Source organism: Mizuhopecten yessoensis, unplaced genomic scaffold (assembly GCF_002113885.1).
Source record: "Mizuhopecten yessoensis strain PY_sf001 unplaced genomic scaffold, ASM211388v2 scaffold10829, whole genome shotgun sequence".
NCBI lineage: Eukaryota > Metazoa > Mollusca > Bivalvia > Pectinida > Pectinidae > Mizuhopecten > Mizuhopecten yessoensis.
Genome location: NW_018408742.1, coordinates 1777336 through 1796074, shown reverse-complemented (window position 1 = coordinate 1796074; position 18739 = coordinate 1777336). Strand labels below are relative to the sequence as shown.

The following is an 18739-nucleotide window of genomic DNA, read 5'->3' as shown; positions in this document are numbered from 1 at the left end:
TTATGGTGTCCCTCCTAGTGGTGGCATCATCCTGGGGGTGATGGTGTCCCTCCTAGTGGTGGCATCAGTCATTGTGGTGATAGTGTCCCTCATAGTGTTGGCATCAGTCCTTGTGGTGATGGTGTCCCTCCTAGTGGTGGCATCAGTCCTTGTGGTGATGATGTCCCTCCTAGTGGTGCCATCAGTCATGGTTGTGTCCTCACAGGCGCATAGTCAGTCCTAGTAGAAGAGGTACTACTGTCAGGATTGACACAACTACTAAGGAGGACAAAAACACATGGAAGGTTGACACCATCACCCAAGGAGACATCATTACTATAAGAGATGCCAGCAGCCACCGCTAAGAATCACAACACCACACGAAGACATTAACACGAGCACTGATGAAGCCACAAGGAATGAAGACAACAGCAGGAATGACGCCACCATTGTGTCTGACACCTAACACATAAAGGGACAACACCAGGACAGACAACACCCTTAGGAAGGACACAAGCACTGTGAACGATTCCACCGCTAAGACTGAAACCTTCACATAGAGGAACACCACCAGGACAGACAAAACCAGTGGGAAGGATGCAATCACTGGGACCGATACCACCTTGAGGGATACTTTATCATGGAAGCTCAGCAACATCCAAAATGATACCACATGCACTGACTCTATCACTTACAACAACACAACCACCAATTCTACAATAGGGTGTTGGGTCACGTCATTTTAGCTATCTAGAATTAAGCTCAATAAAGATTGCATTGATCTTCCGTCAGGGTCACAGGGTCAAAATTGTTAAAACGTTCAAACAACTTCTTCTGTAAATTTCGAAGGTCTAGAATCATAAATTGATAATTGGCCAGTAGCTCGCTGCCATGAAATACTACAAAGTTTGCAAAAAGTCATGACATCAAATTAATTTTCAAAGGAACAGGGGTCAATAATCCAAAAAATTAGGCTTACTGTTCTTATAGCTCACCTGGTCTTTTTTTTCTATTAAAAGAAGCTGAGAACAGCATTTATTAGTCTATATTTATATGCCTATATATATCCATATACCAGGTCCCTCTGCCCTTAGCGTAGCCGTATTTTTATTTTATTTAATCTACTGTTTCTTTGTTCAAGGGATCCTTTAAAAGGGAAAGTTGACGCTGTCAGATGACAAATGCTAGCAAGAAGCATAAGCTAACCTAACTCTTCGGACCTAGGGATGTGAAGTATACCGTTTATTTAATCGATTCAGTATAAAGTAAACAATGGTCTAGCAATAGCTTAAAATGAACTAATGGTTACAGTATGTTTCATATTGGGCCAACAGGAACTAGGGTATGGGGCTTACAGGCACTCAACTGGAGGACAAGCAGTAAGGGTAGGGGTGGGGGCAACTGAGAGGCTAACTGATATGGGATGTAGGGCTTTTGTGTAGGGGGCTAATAAGTAGGAGGCAAACAACAAGTTTCGCTAACTGATATGGGACTACTGGTTTGGGGATAATGAACAGAAGCCAATGAGTTTCAGATAGGGGGCTTATTGATATGGATGTTACCAAGTTGCATAGGGGTAAAAGGTGTGTAGCTAATGGGTAGGGGCTAACAAGAAGGAGGGTAAACATTTAGTTGGCAACAAGTACGAGGTTAACAGGTACCAGGGCTCATTGGGAAGCGGCTTCTATAACAGGAAGCAAAAAGTAGGAGGTTATTAGGGTGGAAATTACGGCTAAGGGGCACAATAATTAGGGGGGTTATCGGGTAGTGGGATAAAAAAAACTAGGGCGCTAGCAGGAAGAAGGCTCATCTCAATATGATTGTTAATGCGAGGTGGACAATGGTTAAGCGGTGTTCAGGAAGGGGGCTACAGATAGGAGGTTAAGAAGTAAGGAGATAACAAGAGGGGGCTAATGGGTAGCTGGCTCATTGTAATGGGTGTTATAGAGGGTTGGATGTGAGGAAGTTGTAAAGTGTAACCTCCTGTTGTATAGTGTGACTTCTTGTTGTAAAGTGTGACCTCCTGTTGTAAAGTGTGACCTCTTGTTTTAAAGTGTGACCTCCTGTTGTAAAGTGTGACCTCCTGTTGTAAAGTATGACCTCCTGTTGTAAAGTAAAGTGTGACCTCCTGTTGTAAAGTGTCACCTCCCATTGTAAAGTGTAACCTCCTGTTGTAAAGTGTGACCTCTTGTTGTAAAGTGTGACCTCCTGTTGTAAAGTGTGACCTCCTGTTATAAAGTGTGACCTCCTGTTGTAAAGTGCGCCTCTAGTTGTAAAGTGTCACCTCCCATTGTAAAGTGTAACCTCATGTCGTAAAGTGTGACCTCTTGTTGTAAAGTTTGACCTCCTGTTGGAAAGTGTGACCTCCTGTTGTAAAGTGTGACCTCCTGTTGTAATGTGTGACCTCCTGTTATAAGGTGCGCCTCTAGTTGTAAAGTGTGTCACCTCCTGTTGTAAAGTGTCACCTCCCATTGTAAAGTGTGACCTCCTGTTGTAGGGTGTAACCTCCTGTTGTAAAGTGTGACCTCCTGTTGTAAAGTGTAACCTCCTGTTGTAAAGTGACACCTCCTGTTGTTAAGTGTCACCTCCTGTTGTAAAGTGTCACCTCTTGTTGTAAAGTGTCACCTCCTGTTGTAAAGTGTGACCTCATGTTGTAAAGTGTCACCTCCTGTTGTAAAGTGTGACCTCCTGTTGTAAAGTGTGACCTCCTGTTGTAAAGTGTGACCTCCTGTTGTAAAGTGTGACCACCTGTTGTAAAGTGTCACCTCCTGTTGTAAAGTGTCACCTCCTGTTGTAAAGTGTGACCTCCTGTTGTAAAGTGTCACCTCTGGTTTTAAAGTGTCACCTCCCATTGTAAAATGTGACCTTAGCTGGTTTTAAAGTTTCACCTCCCAACAAAACTGCAGGTAAGTTACTCGAAGTCAGAAAACAATCCTTTTGGTTGTTCCATTTTTTACACAGAAATGAGAATATTCCATTGTAAAAAAAGTGGAACTCTTCTTCGAGATTATAACTGGAGTGGCACCTATACCTTAAGGGGAGAGGGCCCTGTATGTATGAAAAACTACAACGGAAATATCCATTGCATTTTCTTCCACTTTTCACGGGTGTGACTCCCTATCAAGCCGGGAAAGCACAGCTTGCCACCCCTAGGGGGTGATAGCCTGATACAGATCTAAGTCATAACAATAGTATGACGACACGTCACCAATGCATCGACGTCAAGTCAACAGTACCAGACCATGGACGACAACTCTGGCTTTGCTGGGAAACATGCAATTAACGCTCATATTTCATGCAATGATCGCTGATTTGTGAGTGATACAGGATGGGAGAAAATCAATCATCCCCTACTTTTAGGGTGTGACAGAGAAATGACCAAACCTCGGGATGATATTCTGGAAAAATCGTCAAAGACTCGGGTAAGACAATCAAGAATACCATCCCTCGGGTTAAACCTTTCTCTTTCACACCCTCAAGGTAGGGGAAGATTCTATAAGTCATTCGGTGGGACGGGGATCGTTAAATAAAAGAATATCAACAACACGTTTTATTAATTAAGCTTTGCGATTTTTTTTATTTGTAAAAATAAATAATAGGAGTTATGTACACGTATCTTGTGTCAGACGGTCAAACTTCAAAACAAAGAAATAACAAAGTAGAAATAGAAAAAAAATGAATAAATTATACGACCTTTGCAAGATTGTAAACGCTAGTGTATATTCGGATATGTGTTGTCCACTGTGGATACAAACACCTAAGTCCGGAGACCTACTTATTATCAAAAGTAATATAATTAAGGTAGAGAGGCCAAACATTATCTATCGTATAAAGGCATTGAACAGATATTTATCGTAAAATGTATATTGATACCTCTAAGTTCCTAACAAGGTCAATATAGATTGCGGGCCTTAGTGTCTCCCTGCTTTATTATCGAGAAGGTCGGGGTTCAAATTACTAAAGCGGAGATTTTTTTATGAAAAAATAATATTATGCGTATATATTTCTTTGCGAGAGAAAAAAGGGAAGCAACTCCGAGTCAGAAAATTGGAACAGATTGGAACTCTTCTTCGTTGGAGATACAGCACGTCTCTGCGATGGGACTCTCTACCTTAATACAAAAACGACTATAAAACAATAATCACGTTTCTAATATATCTTCTGCCGTTATGTGTATGGTTTTATCTTTTGTCTTGCTATGTTGTTATCAATTTGAGAAACAATTAACCGGTCATTCGTAAAATTTCTTATTGAACTATCAAATAATTTTTCGTAAAATCAACAAATATCTTATTAGTATATTGTTCGATATAGAAATGGGTTGCACAGTTCAACTTTACTAAAAGAGTTGTCCGATTGGCCCTCCCTTTGTTATGTGCAGTGTGACAATCTAAGTATGTGACCGTATAAGTGGCTGTCAGATTTCATGGATCCAATGTAGACTAAAACTTCTGCTCTTTTGAATGGAATATCGGATCGCTTAGTTTTATCCTAACATTCCCATGATACTACTTAAATCCATACCGCCACCTCCTCCTCCGCCTCCTCCCCCTCCCATCAGGCCTCCAAGCATATCCTGCAGCCCGCCCCCATCCTCTCCCATAAGTCCTCCCAACATGTCCTGCAGGCCTCCCCCGTCTTCTCCCATGAGTCCCCCAAGCATATCACCTAATCCCCCGGCTCCCCCACCAGCTCCCCCTAGTGACTCCAGCATTCCGCTCACTTGGTTCATCACTCCAGGGTCGCTAATGAGATTCTGTATACTCCCCATGTCTAGTTGTCCGTCTGANCGCCGCCACCCCCGCCGCCCCCGCCGGCCGATCCTCCTCCTAAAATGTTGCCGAGTCCACCTCCCAAGAGTCCATTCAGGTCCAATCCACCTCCAGGAGAACCACCGTTATTGAGGAGGTTGTCCAGTGCACCTCCTGGAGGGAAACCACTTCCACCACCAGAAGGTGGGGGTGGGCCCTGTGAGTTTGGTGGCTGCACAGCTGGGCCAGAAGCACCAGTGTTTCCTCCTAATCCAAATCCATTACCGGATGGAGGTGGAGCGAACATGTCGTTACCATTTGGTGGTTGGAACCCATTTTGGTTTGACTGACCTTGATTGTTGAATTGAAGATCACCGAAGCCGTTTTGTTGTTCGTTGTTGACCTGATTTCCAGGGGGTGGTCCCTGGTTATTCCATTGATTTCCATTAGATCCCTGGTTTCCTTGGCTACCCCACTGATTTCCGTTAAATCCTTGATTTCCCTGGTTACTCCACTGATTTCCGCCAGGTCCCTGGTTTCCTTGGTCACTCCACTGATTTCCGCCAGGTCCCTGGTTTCCTTGGTTACTCCACTGATTTCCGCCAGGTCCCTGGTTTCCTTGGTTACTCCACTGATTTCCGCCAGGTCCCTGGTTTCCTTGGTTACTCAACTGATTTCCGCCAGGTCCCTGGTTTCCTTGGTTACTCCACTGATTTCCGCCAGGTCCCTGGTTTCCTTGGTTACTCCACTGATTTCCCCCAGGTCCTTGGTTTCCTTGGTTACTCCACTGATTTCCGTTAGATCCTTGGTTTCCCTGGTTACCCCACTGATTACCGTTAGATCCTTGGTTTCCCCACTGATTTCCGTTTGATCCTTGGTTTCCTTGGTTACTCATTTGGTTACCGTTAAATCCTTGGTTACCCCACTGATTTCCATTATTTCCACTCTGTTGTCCTTGATTGCCCCACTGACTACTGCCAAATCCATTTTGTTGCCCTTGGTTACTCAATTGATTTCCGCCTTGTTGATTGTTTTGTGGATAGTACTGGCCTTGTTGGTACTGTTGATTCTGATTGTAATATTGGTCCTGTGGATACTGCTGCTGTTGGGGATAATATCCTCCCTGTTGATATTGCTGGTTTTGGTTCTGCCATTGAGAGGAGCCACCATTGGATGGACCTCCAGATCCACTGGATCCTCCCAGCATTCCCATGACCTGAGAGAGCGCGTTATTCAGGCCGGCGTTAGGACCTGGTTGGGCTTTAGTGCCCTGTGGATTTTCTAAGAGTTCCGGTCTGGGCCGACTTAAATCTCCTCCACCTGATGGGTCCGATATCCCAAGCATGTTCATGAGACTTCCACCGCCTCCGCCACCTCCTCCTCCCGCGCTCCCTCCTGTCGGGGATCCTCCCATGTTTTGTAACATGGAAGATATACCAGCCATTGCGCCAGGATTACCCAATATGCTTGCTAGGGGGTTTCCGCCAGATGACGCTCCTCCCCCGGCGCCTCCTCCCGATCCCATCATTCCATTCATACCTTGGGAAGGTCGTCCCATCATGCCTTGCTGTCCGACGTACATACCTCCTGGCATACCTCCTGACATACCTCCCATACCTCCAAACATATCGTCGTTATTTTTTCTGCTGCTACCACCTCCGAGAAGAGAAGAAAGAAATCCCCCGCCTCCGCCTCGGTCACTTCCTCCCCCTCCAAGCATGCCAGACAACATCTTACCGGCCCCAAGCATTGGAATCAAGCTGGTCAGTCCGCCCATTCCACCGCCTCCACCGAGCATGCTGGACAGTAGTCCTCCACCTCCACCGCCTCCGAGCATGCTCGAAATAAGACCACCAGAACCACCACCTCCTCCTCCGCCAAGAACGCTCCCTGCCAGACTGGCCAGTCCGCCTAGCCCTCCGCCTCCACTGTCGCTGCCGCCGCCCATCAGACTCTTCACAGTGCTTAGGATCATAGGGTTTTTGACAAGACCAGTAACCTTTGACAGCAATCCTTCATCTCCATCAGCTACCTCTTCGATCTTATTGTTTACGTTGGTTGATGGTGGTGGAGGAGTGGTAGCCGGGGGAGCCATGGTGGTGGCCACACCAGTCGCGCCACCGGTACCACCGGTACCACCGGTACCACCGGTACCACCAGTACCACCCGTTGCGCCACTTGTGGCACTATTGTCTGTTACGGAGGTAGAGGTTATTCCCGCCAAGTCGTCCTCCATGACCTTAACCTCTAAGATAGCCAACAGCTGTCCTGCTTTGTCACTCCCGAACTCTTTTGCAAGCTGGGCAAGTAGATCACTTTTGGCCTGCGAGTCTTTAATTTCTGAAACAAAAACATCAACGACGTTCAACAAATATGACACTAGTGAAGTTTTGTTGTTTAATCAATCACGATATCATTTGTGATAATTTTAAATCATTATTGTAACACTTTATTGTTAATGTCTGGGTGAGGGATATAGCATTATTTTTTTTGAATCCCCTAGACCGCATATATTTCCCAAGGCTTTGGTAAGGGTACAACAATGCATGTAGGCGGACGTATGTGACGTGATCAAAAGTAAATCTGAGCTAACAAAGATTATGCATTTTTTCTGGCTGTAACTTGAACTAAAACCGATCACACCTTAATAAGTTATGAAAAAGATTGTTCTATCATCTGATCAGACTTCTGTATAAAAAAAAACAATTCACAGAGAATTGTTTTCTGTATTTGGACAGGTTAGGAGTTGATACGTCCAGGTGAGCACCATTTAGGTCATCATAGAAAGCTGGACCAAATCGGGAAAAAAATCTCAAGTACTAGTAAAACAATGTTTAGGAAATCTAGACATGACCAAACAATAAACTTACGATCTATCATCAACGGCTTGGACTGGACACTCTCCCAGTATTCGTCATACGTTCGGACAATGGAGCCCCTGTAAGGAAAAGCAGGATAATTGTACACAGGCAGAGTCGCTATTGTACACCGGAAGTGGAATGTCGTCAAACGTTTATCATAAGTCAAAAGCCGTAAATAAACCGAAATTGCAAAAATAACCTAAATTAAGCAAAACCTGAAGAAAGGAATATAGGTCTTTTAAGTAAATTAACGATAGTATGCTCCAATATGGGCATTGGATCCGAGAAAACAAATGTTGGTTGGATGCGTATTACTTCCAAAGATATATGGGGAAAGAGGTACATATATTTGTATATATAGATATTCGATTTGTATGTTTATATATATATATAAACTTACAAAGTAGCAATTGATATAAACACCACTTGTGGTAACTATAATCATGAAGTTATGTATGCCGAATACGTTCCCCGAATTTAAAAAAACCCACTAAATAAGAGGGCCAACATTGGTTGAATTTTCAGGAACAAGACAAGTAATGTATGAATCACCATGGTAACCATGTACACACACCTAACTACTAGGTTGTCCTGTAAGTCATCGAAGTCTGTTGGCGCGTGCCAGATCATGGTGATGTTGCCCTTCCACCTGCTGTTCGCGTGACTGATGCTGTCACCGTCGACCATTTGACATCGGAAAGGGCGGGCCATTCCGTCAGCTGTCCACCTCCCGCGCGGGACGTCGAAAAGACTCTTCTCTGGAACCACTTGGAGGAAGAAGCCTTTAAAGGCATCTTGTTTCGTCTTCGGGGAAATCGTAACTATTGACAGAGGAATAAATATCGTGTTTAAAAATGTGTACATGTATTCACACTCAATTTCAGTTTCGAGACAAACCGCTTTTTCGACCCGAAATAACAAACCGTTGCAAACATGGCTATGTAATACCAGACATCCTTTAAAACTCGCTATCTGCTACATTAAAAAGGCAACAAAGTGCGTCGATAAAACTACTAATGAAATCAAAACAACAATACCTTCGAGCGCAAACTAGTAACATTTGTTTCCAATGACACAACAGTTCCAACTGGTTACACATCAACTGTTACCAATGCGTAATCGATTATAGATGATAAAACTGATACTTCCATTATTTGACATGGGAACAACAGTAGCAAAGGTTTTGTGAATATGACAACAACGACGGGTTGTTGTTTACGTATTGATATATTACAATCACAATTTGTGATTTATAGCAGTGAGCTGCTGAAAGAACAAAACAACAGTACATGCACATGAATCTACTGCTGACGCACTTAAAAAATTAATCACAGTAAATGTAGCTACAGCTGACACGGTTAAAAATTAATAACAGTACATGTAGCTACTGCTAACGCGGTTAAAAAATAATAATAGTACATATAGCTACTGCTAACCGGTTAACAAAATGACAACAGTACATGTAGCTACTGCTCACCGGTTAACAAATTACAATAGTACATGTAGCTACTGCTCACCGGTTAACAAATTACAACAGTACGTGTAGCTACTGCTCACCGGTTAACAAATGACAACAATACATTTAGCTACTGCTCACCGGTTAACAAATGACAACAGTACATTTAGCTACTGCTCACCGGTTAACAAATAACAACATTACATGTAGCTACTGCTCACCAGTTAACAAATTACAACAGTACATGTAGCTACTGCTCACCGGTTAACAAATAACAACATTACATGTAGCTACTGCTCACCAGTTAACAAATTACAACAGTACATGTAGCTACTGCTCACCGGTTAACAAATGACAACAGTACATGTAGCTACTGCTCACCGGTTAACAAATGACAACAGTACATGTAGCTACTGCTCACCGGTTAACAAATTACAACAGTACATGTAGCTACTGCTCACCGGTTAACAAATTACAACAGTACATGTAGCTTCTGCTCACCGGCAAACAAATTACAACAGTACATGTAGCTACTGCTCACCGGTTAACAAATTTGCTAACCGGTTAACAAATAACAACAGTACATGTACATGTAGCTACTGCTAATCGGTTAACAAATTACATCAGTACATGTAGCTACTGCTCACCAGTTAACAAATTACAACAGTACATGTAGCTTCTGCTCACCGGTTAACAAATTACACCAGTACATGTAGCTCCTGCTCACCGGTTAACAAATTACACCAGTACATGTAGCTCCTGCTCACCGGTTAACAAATACCAACAGTACATGTAGCTACTGCTTACCGGTTAACAAATGAAAACAGTACATGTAGCTATTGCTCACCGGGTAACAAATAACAACAGTACATGTACATGTAGCTACTGCTAATCGGTTAACAAATTACATCAGTACATGTAGCTACTGCTCTCCGGTTAACAAATAACAACAGTACATGTAGCTTCTGCTCACCGGCAAACAAATTACAACAGTTCATGTAGCTACTGCTAACCGGTTAACAAATAACAGTACAAGTACATGTAGCTACTGCTCACCAGTTAACAAATAACAACAGTACATGTAGCTACTGCTTACCGGTTAACAAATGACAACAATACATTTAGCTACTGCTCACCGGTTAACAAATAACAACAGTACATGTAGCTACTGCTCACCAGTTAACAAATGACAACAGGACATGTAGCTACTGCTCACCAGTTAACAAATGACAAACAGTACATGTAGCTACTGCTCACCGGTTAACAAATGACAACAGTGCATGTAGCTACGCCTAACCGGTTAACAAATAACAACAGTTCATGTAGCTACTGCTAACCGGTTAACAAATAATAACAGTACATGTAGCTACTGCTAACGTGGTTAACAAATAACAACAGTACATGTACATCCTGCTCACCGGTTAACAAATAACAACAGTACATGTAGATACTGCTAACCGGTTAACAAATAACAACATTACATGTAGCTACTGCTCACCGGTTAACAAATGACAACAGTGCATGTAGCTACTGCTAACCGGTTAACAAATAACAGTACATGTAGCTACTGCTAACCGGTTAACAAAATGACAACAGTCCATGTAGCTACTGCTCACCGGTTAACAAATAACAACAGTTCATGTAGCTACTGCTAACCGGTTAACAAATAACAGTACAAGTACATGTAGCTACTGCTCACCGGTAAACAATTGACAACAGTACATGTAGCTATTGCTAACCGGTTAACAAATAACAACAGTACATGTAGATACTGCTAACCGGTTAACAAATAACAACATTACATGTAGCTACTGCTAACCGGTTAACAAATAACAGTACAAGTACATGTAGCTACTGCTCACCGGTAAACAATTGACAACAGTACATGTAGCTATTGCTAACCGATTAACAAATAACAACAGTACATGTAGCTACTGCTCACCAGTTAACAAATGACAAACAGTACATGTAGCTACTGCTCACCGGTTAACAAATGACAACAGTACATCAGTACATGTAGCTACTGCTTACCGGTTAACAAATAACAACAATACATTTAGCTACTGCTCACCGGTTAACAAATAACAACAGGACATGTAGCTACTGCTCACCGGTAAACAAATGACAACAGTACATGTAGCTACTGCTCACCAGTTAACAAATGACAAACAGTACATGTAGCTACTGCTCACCGGTTAACAAATGACAACAGTACATCAGTACATGTAGCTACTGCTTACCGGTTAACCAATGACAACAATACATTTAGCTACTGCTCACCGGTTGACAAATAACAACAGTACATGTAGCTACTGCTAACCGGTGAACAAATAACAACAGTACATGTAGCTACTGCTTACCGATTAACAAATGACAACAATACATTTAGCTACTGCTAACCGGTTAACAAATAACAACATTACATGTAGCTACTGCTAACCGGTTAACAAAATGACAACAGTACATGTAGCTACTGCTCACCAGTTAACAAATGACAACAGGACATGTAGCTACTGCTCACCAGTTAACAAATAACAACAGTACATGTAGCTACTGCTTACCGATTAACAAATGACAACAATACATTTAGCTACTGCTAACCGGTTAACAAATAACAACAGTACATGTAGCTACTGCTAACGTGGTTAACAAATAACAACAGTACATGTACATACTGCTCACCGGTTAACAAATAACAACAGTACATGTACATGTAGCTACTGCTAATCGGTTAACAAATTACAACAGTACATGTAGCTACTGCTCACCGGTTAACAAATTACAACAGTACATGTAGCTACTGCTAACCGGTTAACAAATAACAGTACATGTAGTTACTGATAACGCGGTTAAAAATGAACAACAGTAGCTCCTACTAACGTGGTTATACAATATACAAACAGTGCAGTACGTGTACGGTTATACAATTTGCCAACTGTACATGGAGCTACTGTTGGTGTTTCTATAGGATATGACCGACATCAGGTAACATCGCGGTTATAAGATATAAAAAAAAACAGTATGTAGCTACTGCTAACTCGGTTATAGGATATAACAGGAGCTACTGCTAACTTGGTTATAGGATATAAGACCAGAACATGTGTCTACTGCTTACTCGGTTATAGAATATAACAGTAGCTACGACTAATTTTGCTGTAGGATTTAACAACAACAACTGATTCTGTCACCGCGGTTTTATAACAAGATTTGTAGCAGTGGCCTACTTCTAACGCGGTTTACAGTTAAGTACGTTAGTCTACTGTATAGGCTGGCTATATACTAGTACTGAAAATGAGCACAATAGAAAGCTACGCTTGAATCGGTCGATTGTCACACAAATCAGAATTTTGCAGACCGTGATATGTTGGTCAACACATAATGACTTTATAATAAGATATACATTGTATTATGTATTTTTTGTTTCCCTATCTAATGTTTATACGAAGTATCGATGGTTTGACAATAGAAATTCCCAACGGAAGCATTTCCTTTCATCAATAATATTATATAATGTGTTAGATTGAGACAACTTGTTACTCTTCAACTCACTTATGGTAAAGTTTATATGCAAAGATCCCTTTAACGACTGCGGTTACTATTTTACCGCCTCGTTTCCGGGTGGACCGATTGCACCGACAATATTCAGTGACGTCACTAATGACGTCACTAATGCCCCATATCAATTATTATGCAAATGTATACGTCGTTATATGATCACGATATACTGCTTCAAATCTCAAAACGTCGCAATAATTATGATTATGAAATGACGTCACGGACTTCCAGAATATCTTATGACGTCAAAATGGAGACAATGGATACGGAGCCAAGATGGCGGAATTTCGATATTCAAGGGCATAGTTTTCGCAATTTTCCCAAACAAAATGCAACAGAACATTCTCGTCGAAATGCAACGCTCCATTCACTATCATAGAGTGTCACGTAATCCCTTTTCTTAAAGTGTCTTCGCTCCAGAATACACGAGGCAGCGACTTTATGGAGGCACTGACTCAGCGGAAGCAGTTATTATGCTTTAAGCAAGAGAAGAAAATTTATGAATTTTTAATTGGTTATGATTTATAGAAAGTTGTAGGTAAGGTAAAATGTATTTTAAACAGGGTTTTTGTATAACGTCTAATTAAGGATTAAATCGGGGACTTAGCATTAGTGGATGCATTTTGTATTATTTCATAATATAGATGTAATGACTTTAAATCTTATATTTCATTTACGATTATTAAAAACCGTATTGTACTGTATCTGTATCTGTGTGACACTGTGAATCTTTGTATAGGTAGAATTCTACCTTAGCACGTTGATATGGCACATCAGATCTGTATAAGAACATACATTTGTATATTATGATTGTCGGCATTACATTGTCCACGAGTGCTGCACCAGGACACCGTCTAGTGTGGAATCACGTGCCAATAATTAAAAAATTGTGTCAATGTAAGTATAATGTAGTGTCCTATTTGTAACGAGATCAATCCAGAATGACCTCTAACTGATAATATACTTCAGTAATACATGAACTATCTTTGCATACGAACATTGGCCACCCGTGATGTATGTGGAGGTCACCCGAGGTCAAACTGGACAGTCATACGTAGTACGTACAACGTGCCGCGGCTGGGTGCAAACAGATAAGATAGTGTCGCCTAGTTTGTTATCCTAGCCTACGGCTCTGACGTCACACGATCGATCGATTGATTGATTGATTGACGACACCTGTAATCTGGTATTGTGTATTAGTATAGGTAAACAATTGGTATATGGAGGCTTAAATATGTTAAAAAAATAAATAAAATAAAAAAATCTAGATAAAAGATAAATTGAAAAAGCCAAATGCTGGAAGACAATGGGACAGTGATGCGTAAATGCTGAAAGTATCCGTTAGTGTAGTTCATATAATGGTCAATAGGGCTAAAAGTACAACAATGTGAATGAAACATGTGTCGAAAGGGTGACTTAAAATAAGCTGATTTAAAGAAGTTTGGATGGAACTGCAATGAGTCATAGATCCCCATGTGGACTAGGCCAGAAAGTCAGGACAAGAGCCCGTCATCTTTGTCCGTTCCAGCCTACGAGCAGTGGGCGGGAACAGTATTTTCACTCAACGTCATACCAACTCAATGGAATTCCAAAACCAGTGACGTATTACCTGTAAACGTCATACCAGCCCACTGAAATGCATTGTCCATAAAGCAATGACGTTTACTTAACCAACGTCATATCAACTCAGCGGAAATCACTGACTACAAGAGGTGGTGACGTTTCCTCATCAAACGCCACAGAAACTTACCTATTTCTCCTGCCAAAAGCAGTGACGTGAATTCCTTCAAGGTCCTATTTACCTCATCAGAATTATCTGTCCACAGGTAGTGATTAGGTTTCCTCAATAAACGTCACAGAAACTCACCGGTATCTCCTGCTAAAAGCAGTGACTTGCACACATTCAACATCATATATAACTCATCAGAAATCCCTATCCACAGGAAGTTACGTATACTAATTCCACGTCATATCAACTCACTGGAAAACTCTGACCACAACAAGTGATAACGTTTCCTCATTAAACATCACAGAAACTCACCGTTATATCCTACCAAAAGCAGTGACTTGCACACATTCAACGTCATATATAAATCATCAGAGTTCCCTGTCCACAGGAAGTGACGTTTACTCATTCAACGTCATATTAATCAGTCAACAAGTTCTGACCGACGTTATCATTGCGACGATATCATTGATTGTTTTGAAACAATTTTTGTCGTCATTTTTAAAATACGCACGTTTTTTCAGAAGTTGTGATTTGCGTGCCTTTGTTTGTAGTATATTTTCAGATAAATGATTTTGAAATGCAAGTGTGGATAGCAATAAATTATAGTTCCACATGTCGGTGTGTAGTATCATAATGTAACGCTACGCGTCGTTGTGCTTAGTAAATAATTCATAATATTTTTCACATGTGAAAACATTAGGTTTCACAGTGAAATTCATACTGATGTTTCTCAACTATGAATATTCATAAGTTTTGTTATTTTCACATCAAACAGACCGATTAAAGAGCAGGATTTTGAGTGGAAAATAACAAAAATGAACATAGTCACAGACGCTCTGACGTTTTCTTAATGTGACGTCACAATATAACAGTCCTTGATATGATGCTCCACATCGGTATGCAAAGCTCAATAATAAAACGCTGATAACAATAGTAATAGATCCAACATGTCTGTGTGGGGATGTTGACATAACTAGTTAGTGTGGGTATGATGGCGCTTAACGTATGTGTGGATATGATGACGCTGAACGCCGGTGTGGGAATTATGACGCTGAACGTTGGTGTTGGTGTGATGAAGTTACACGCCGTTGTGGGTATGATGACGCTGAACGCCGGTGTTGGTATGATGACGTAATATATCGTTATGGGTATGCTAGGTGACGCTACACGTCGATGAAAGTATGAGGACGCTACACGTTCATATTGGTGTAGGTATGATGACGCTACACGTACACATTGGTGTATGTATGATGACGCAACACGACCGTTTGTGACTGTTTTGTGACGTCACTGTGGAATATTATTAAGCCATTATGAAATATTTCGGAACTTTCAGTGGCAATTTTTATTTTTTTATTTATTCTTCTTCTTTTGTTTTTTGTTTTAGTTTTAAAATTAGCCTCGTTTTACAAAGTACACTACATATGAGTTATATAAGTATTGCTTCTTTAACGGCATTGCCAGCTACGTATATCATATTCTGCGTATAAAAGATCATCCTTTATTTATCTTCGTATGGCAGTTTCAATATATAACCATTAATATCACATTCAGATGGCATTCATTAGGCTATGAATGCCATCAGTCATTTAATGACGTCATAATTGTTACGTTGGATAACACTGAACTTCCCTGAACATTCATCAAGCATTTAAGATGTTATACAGTATATGATCTAAATACTGAATAAGGTAAATCTTCAATGAGATAAACATATTCCAAAAATGGTAAATATAAGTATTGAACTGTTTTCAGTTCATAAACAGAGGCAAAACCAATATATAGCGCTAGCGTGCTGCGCTTGCCTATGTCCAGTAATTAAGCATTCATAATACTTAAATATTACACTGAGATGGTATTTAACATAGGTTAGTATCGATACTGATCACAAGACTAGATCTCGTTTATTGCTGTGTTCGAATATGAAAATTAAGTTGAAATAAAGATATCCCAGTTTCTCAATTGTATAACTACGGGACACATCGCACTTTTGCTGTTTAAGAAGAAGTAAGTCAGTGAACAGACAGTAATTTCTTTTATAAAAAGATTTTTTTTCTGGCTGGAAACAGAAGTTAAGTACCAACCTTCCACTGCATCCCCTGGTTTTATAACTGTTGTGTTTGTTAATATACGAAACGGTGGCGTCGAAAATTGAGGAGCATATTCCCAATTCCAGTCTGTAAAATTTCTCCTTATATGGTATGGTTTCTTTAAGTTACATCCTTTCCTGGGTACTCCGGTACTGTAGGCTTGTACAGCGACCAGCACCGTTGCCACCAGAACCACACAGATACAAAACTTATTCATAGTTTATCACAAAGTATTGTTTTTCGTATAAAATCCCTTGTATTTCCACATTTGTGTTTCGCCGAGGACCAGCCCCGACTTTTCAATACAGACTATAGCTCCCAATCAGCTACGCAGTGTTACAGGAGATATATACATTGCTGATGGTTCCGGGTAACTCGAAGGGGCTCACGGACGTCATTCAGGCACATACAGTCATCAAATGAACGTTTTTATATTGGACAATTGCAGGAGAGAAAAGGCTCATTTTAAAAGGATTTCTTTTTTTTGCATATTGGTAAATTGTTAATAAATTTTGTGGAAGAATTATTATTTTTGAATTTTTATACAGACCTTATAAACCTTGATTTTATTATTTTTTCTTTGTGATTTCCCCTTTGGTGCCCTAGATTCTACCCGCCTCTAACTTGATGGATTGATGAGTGACAGGTTACACATCGGACCGGATGACTTTACTTCCGCCTTTGGGTGACGTCGGTACAAATGCGGGGCGCCACCGTCACGGTCACGAGACGTGGTGCCAATACACGGTAATGCACGAAATATATCGCGGATATGGTTAACACTCCTATCACAAATCAAATGCCTTAATTTAGTTCGAATGAGAACTGATGCTTATATAGCATTGACTTTACCGCCATTTAAATTTACATCTCCATCCCATCGACGCTTAACATCATTATAATTTTTCAAAAAAAATATGGTATCAGCCAAGGATAGCTTATAATGACCACCTATTTACTTAAAAAAGTACTCTTATTATGTATTTACCATGTCTCCTCAAAAGAATAATAACACAAAAGTGTAGGGGAGTGTAATGGAATGTTTCTGAAAATTATAAACAATGTTCAGTCACTGCAGTTTTTATCCAATTATCAACTTTTTTTATCTGTATTCCGTGTTTATTTTTCTGTATTTTTTTGTAACATCTAATGTCATATAAAAGCGGTGCACAAGGAGACCCGTCGAAAGGAAATGTCGGGTAGGAGGAAGCCAACTAATTTTGTTAGTTACAAAATGTATCGCCATTTTCGATCTACTTGAATGATCTAGAGGAGTTCCTGATTAATAATGAGGCGAAATGTCTCCAAGATATTGATAATCTTAGTCAAAATGACTGTTGTACTTGCAGAATCACCCGAGGGTCTACAGAAAGCTTTAGATGTATTCGGCGATTATTGTAAAATATGGAAATTACATGTTAATACAAATAAATCTAAAATAGTTGTCTTTTCGAAACGAAAATCGAAAATCAATAGTACATTTATTCAAGAAATTGAAATAGATTCTTATCCGTACCTTGGGTTATTGTTTAACTATGCTGGAAACTTTGGTAAGGCGAAAAAGAAACTAGCTAATCAAGCCTAGAAAGCATTATGTGCTTTATATAGGAAAATCAGACCTACAGTTTGAACTTTTTGAAACATTAATATTGCCTATACTGTTATACGCGTCAGAGATATGGGGATTCGAAAATATTACCCTCCTGGAAACGATACATCTTGAATTAATAATAAAAAAAAAAAAAACGTTCTCAATTTAAGAAAATCTACGCTTAATTATATCGTATATGGAGGATCGGAAAGTTTTCCTTTAGAAAATACTATTAAAAGTAGAATGATTTTATCTTGGCACAAACTAATAACAGAAAACGGTAAAGTATCGAGTCAGTTATATAATATTATACATGCACGAAACGGGCGCATTTCACTCGAAGTGGCTGAATTTTATCAAAACTACACTAAATGATCTAGGGTTGACATACAAGAGGGATCGTGTTGTGTTTTGCAAATTTCGCTCGTCAAACTTCCCACTGCCCCTAGAAACTGGCCGTTGGATGGGAATTCCTCGAGAGGAAAGAGAATGTACTTTGTGTAATAAAAATGAAACAGGAGATGAATTTCATTATTTGTTAAAATGTCAACAAGAATCCATACGCCAGATAAGGAAAAAATGTATTCCAACATATTATGACACGAACCCAAATGCCAATCAAATGAAAGGAATGTTTACAATATGTAACAAACGATTAATCATAAGGGTTAGTACATTTCTTGTAAAACTGCAAATAATTATAAAAAATAACAATTGAAATAAATCA

At 40.3% G+C, this 18739-nt stretch overlaps 2 protein-coding genes across 2 annotated transcripts; both read right to left on the bottom strand.

Annotated features, from left to right (window-relative positions):
• LOC110462723 (keratin, type II cytoskeletal I-like) lies at nucleotides 1-4750 on the bottom strand. Its single transcript, XM_021516830.1, has 2 exons — nucleotides 4476-4750; nucleotides 1-169 (listed from the first exon to the last, which is right to left on the bottom strand). The coding sequence occupies exons 1-2, from the start codon at nucleotides 4748-4750 to the stop codon at nucleotides 1-3; spliced, it is 444 nt and encodes a 147-aa protein (XP_021372505.1).
• Nucleotides 4751-4752: 2 nt separating this feature from the next.
• LOC110462722 (uncharacterized transmembrane protein DDB_G0289901-like) lies at nucleotides 4753-16794 on the bottom strand. The gene is made up of 4 exons (XM_021516829.1): nucleotides 16416-16794; nucleotides 8166-8412; nucleotides 7601-7668; nucleotides 4753-7070 (listed from the first exon to the last, which is right to left on the bottom strand). The coding sequence occupies exons 1-4, from the start codon at nucleotides 16636-16638 to the stop codon at nucleotides 4753-4755; spliced, it is 2856 nt and encodes a 951-aa protein (XP_021372504.1). The 5' UTR covers nucleotides 16639-16794.
• Between the last annotated feature and the right edge of the window lie 1945 nt (nucleotides 16795-18739).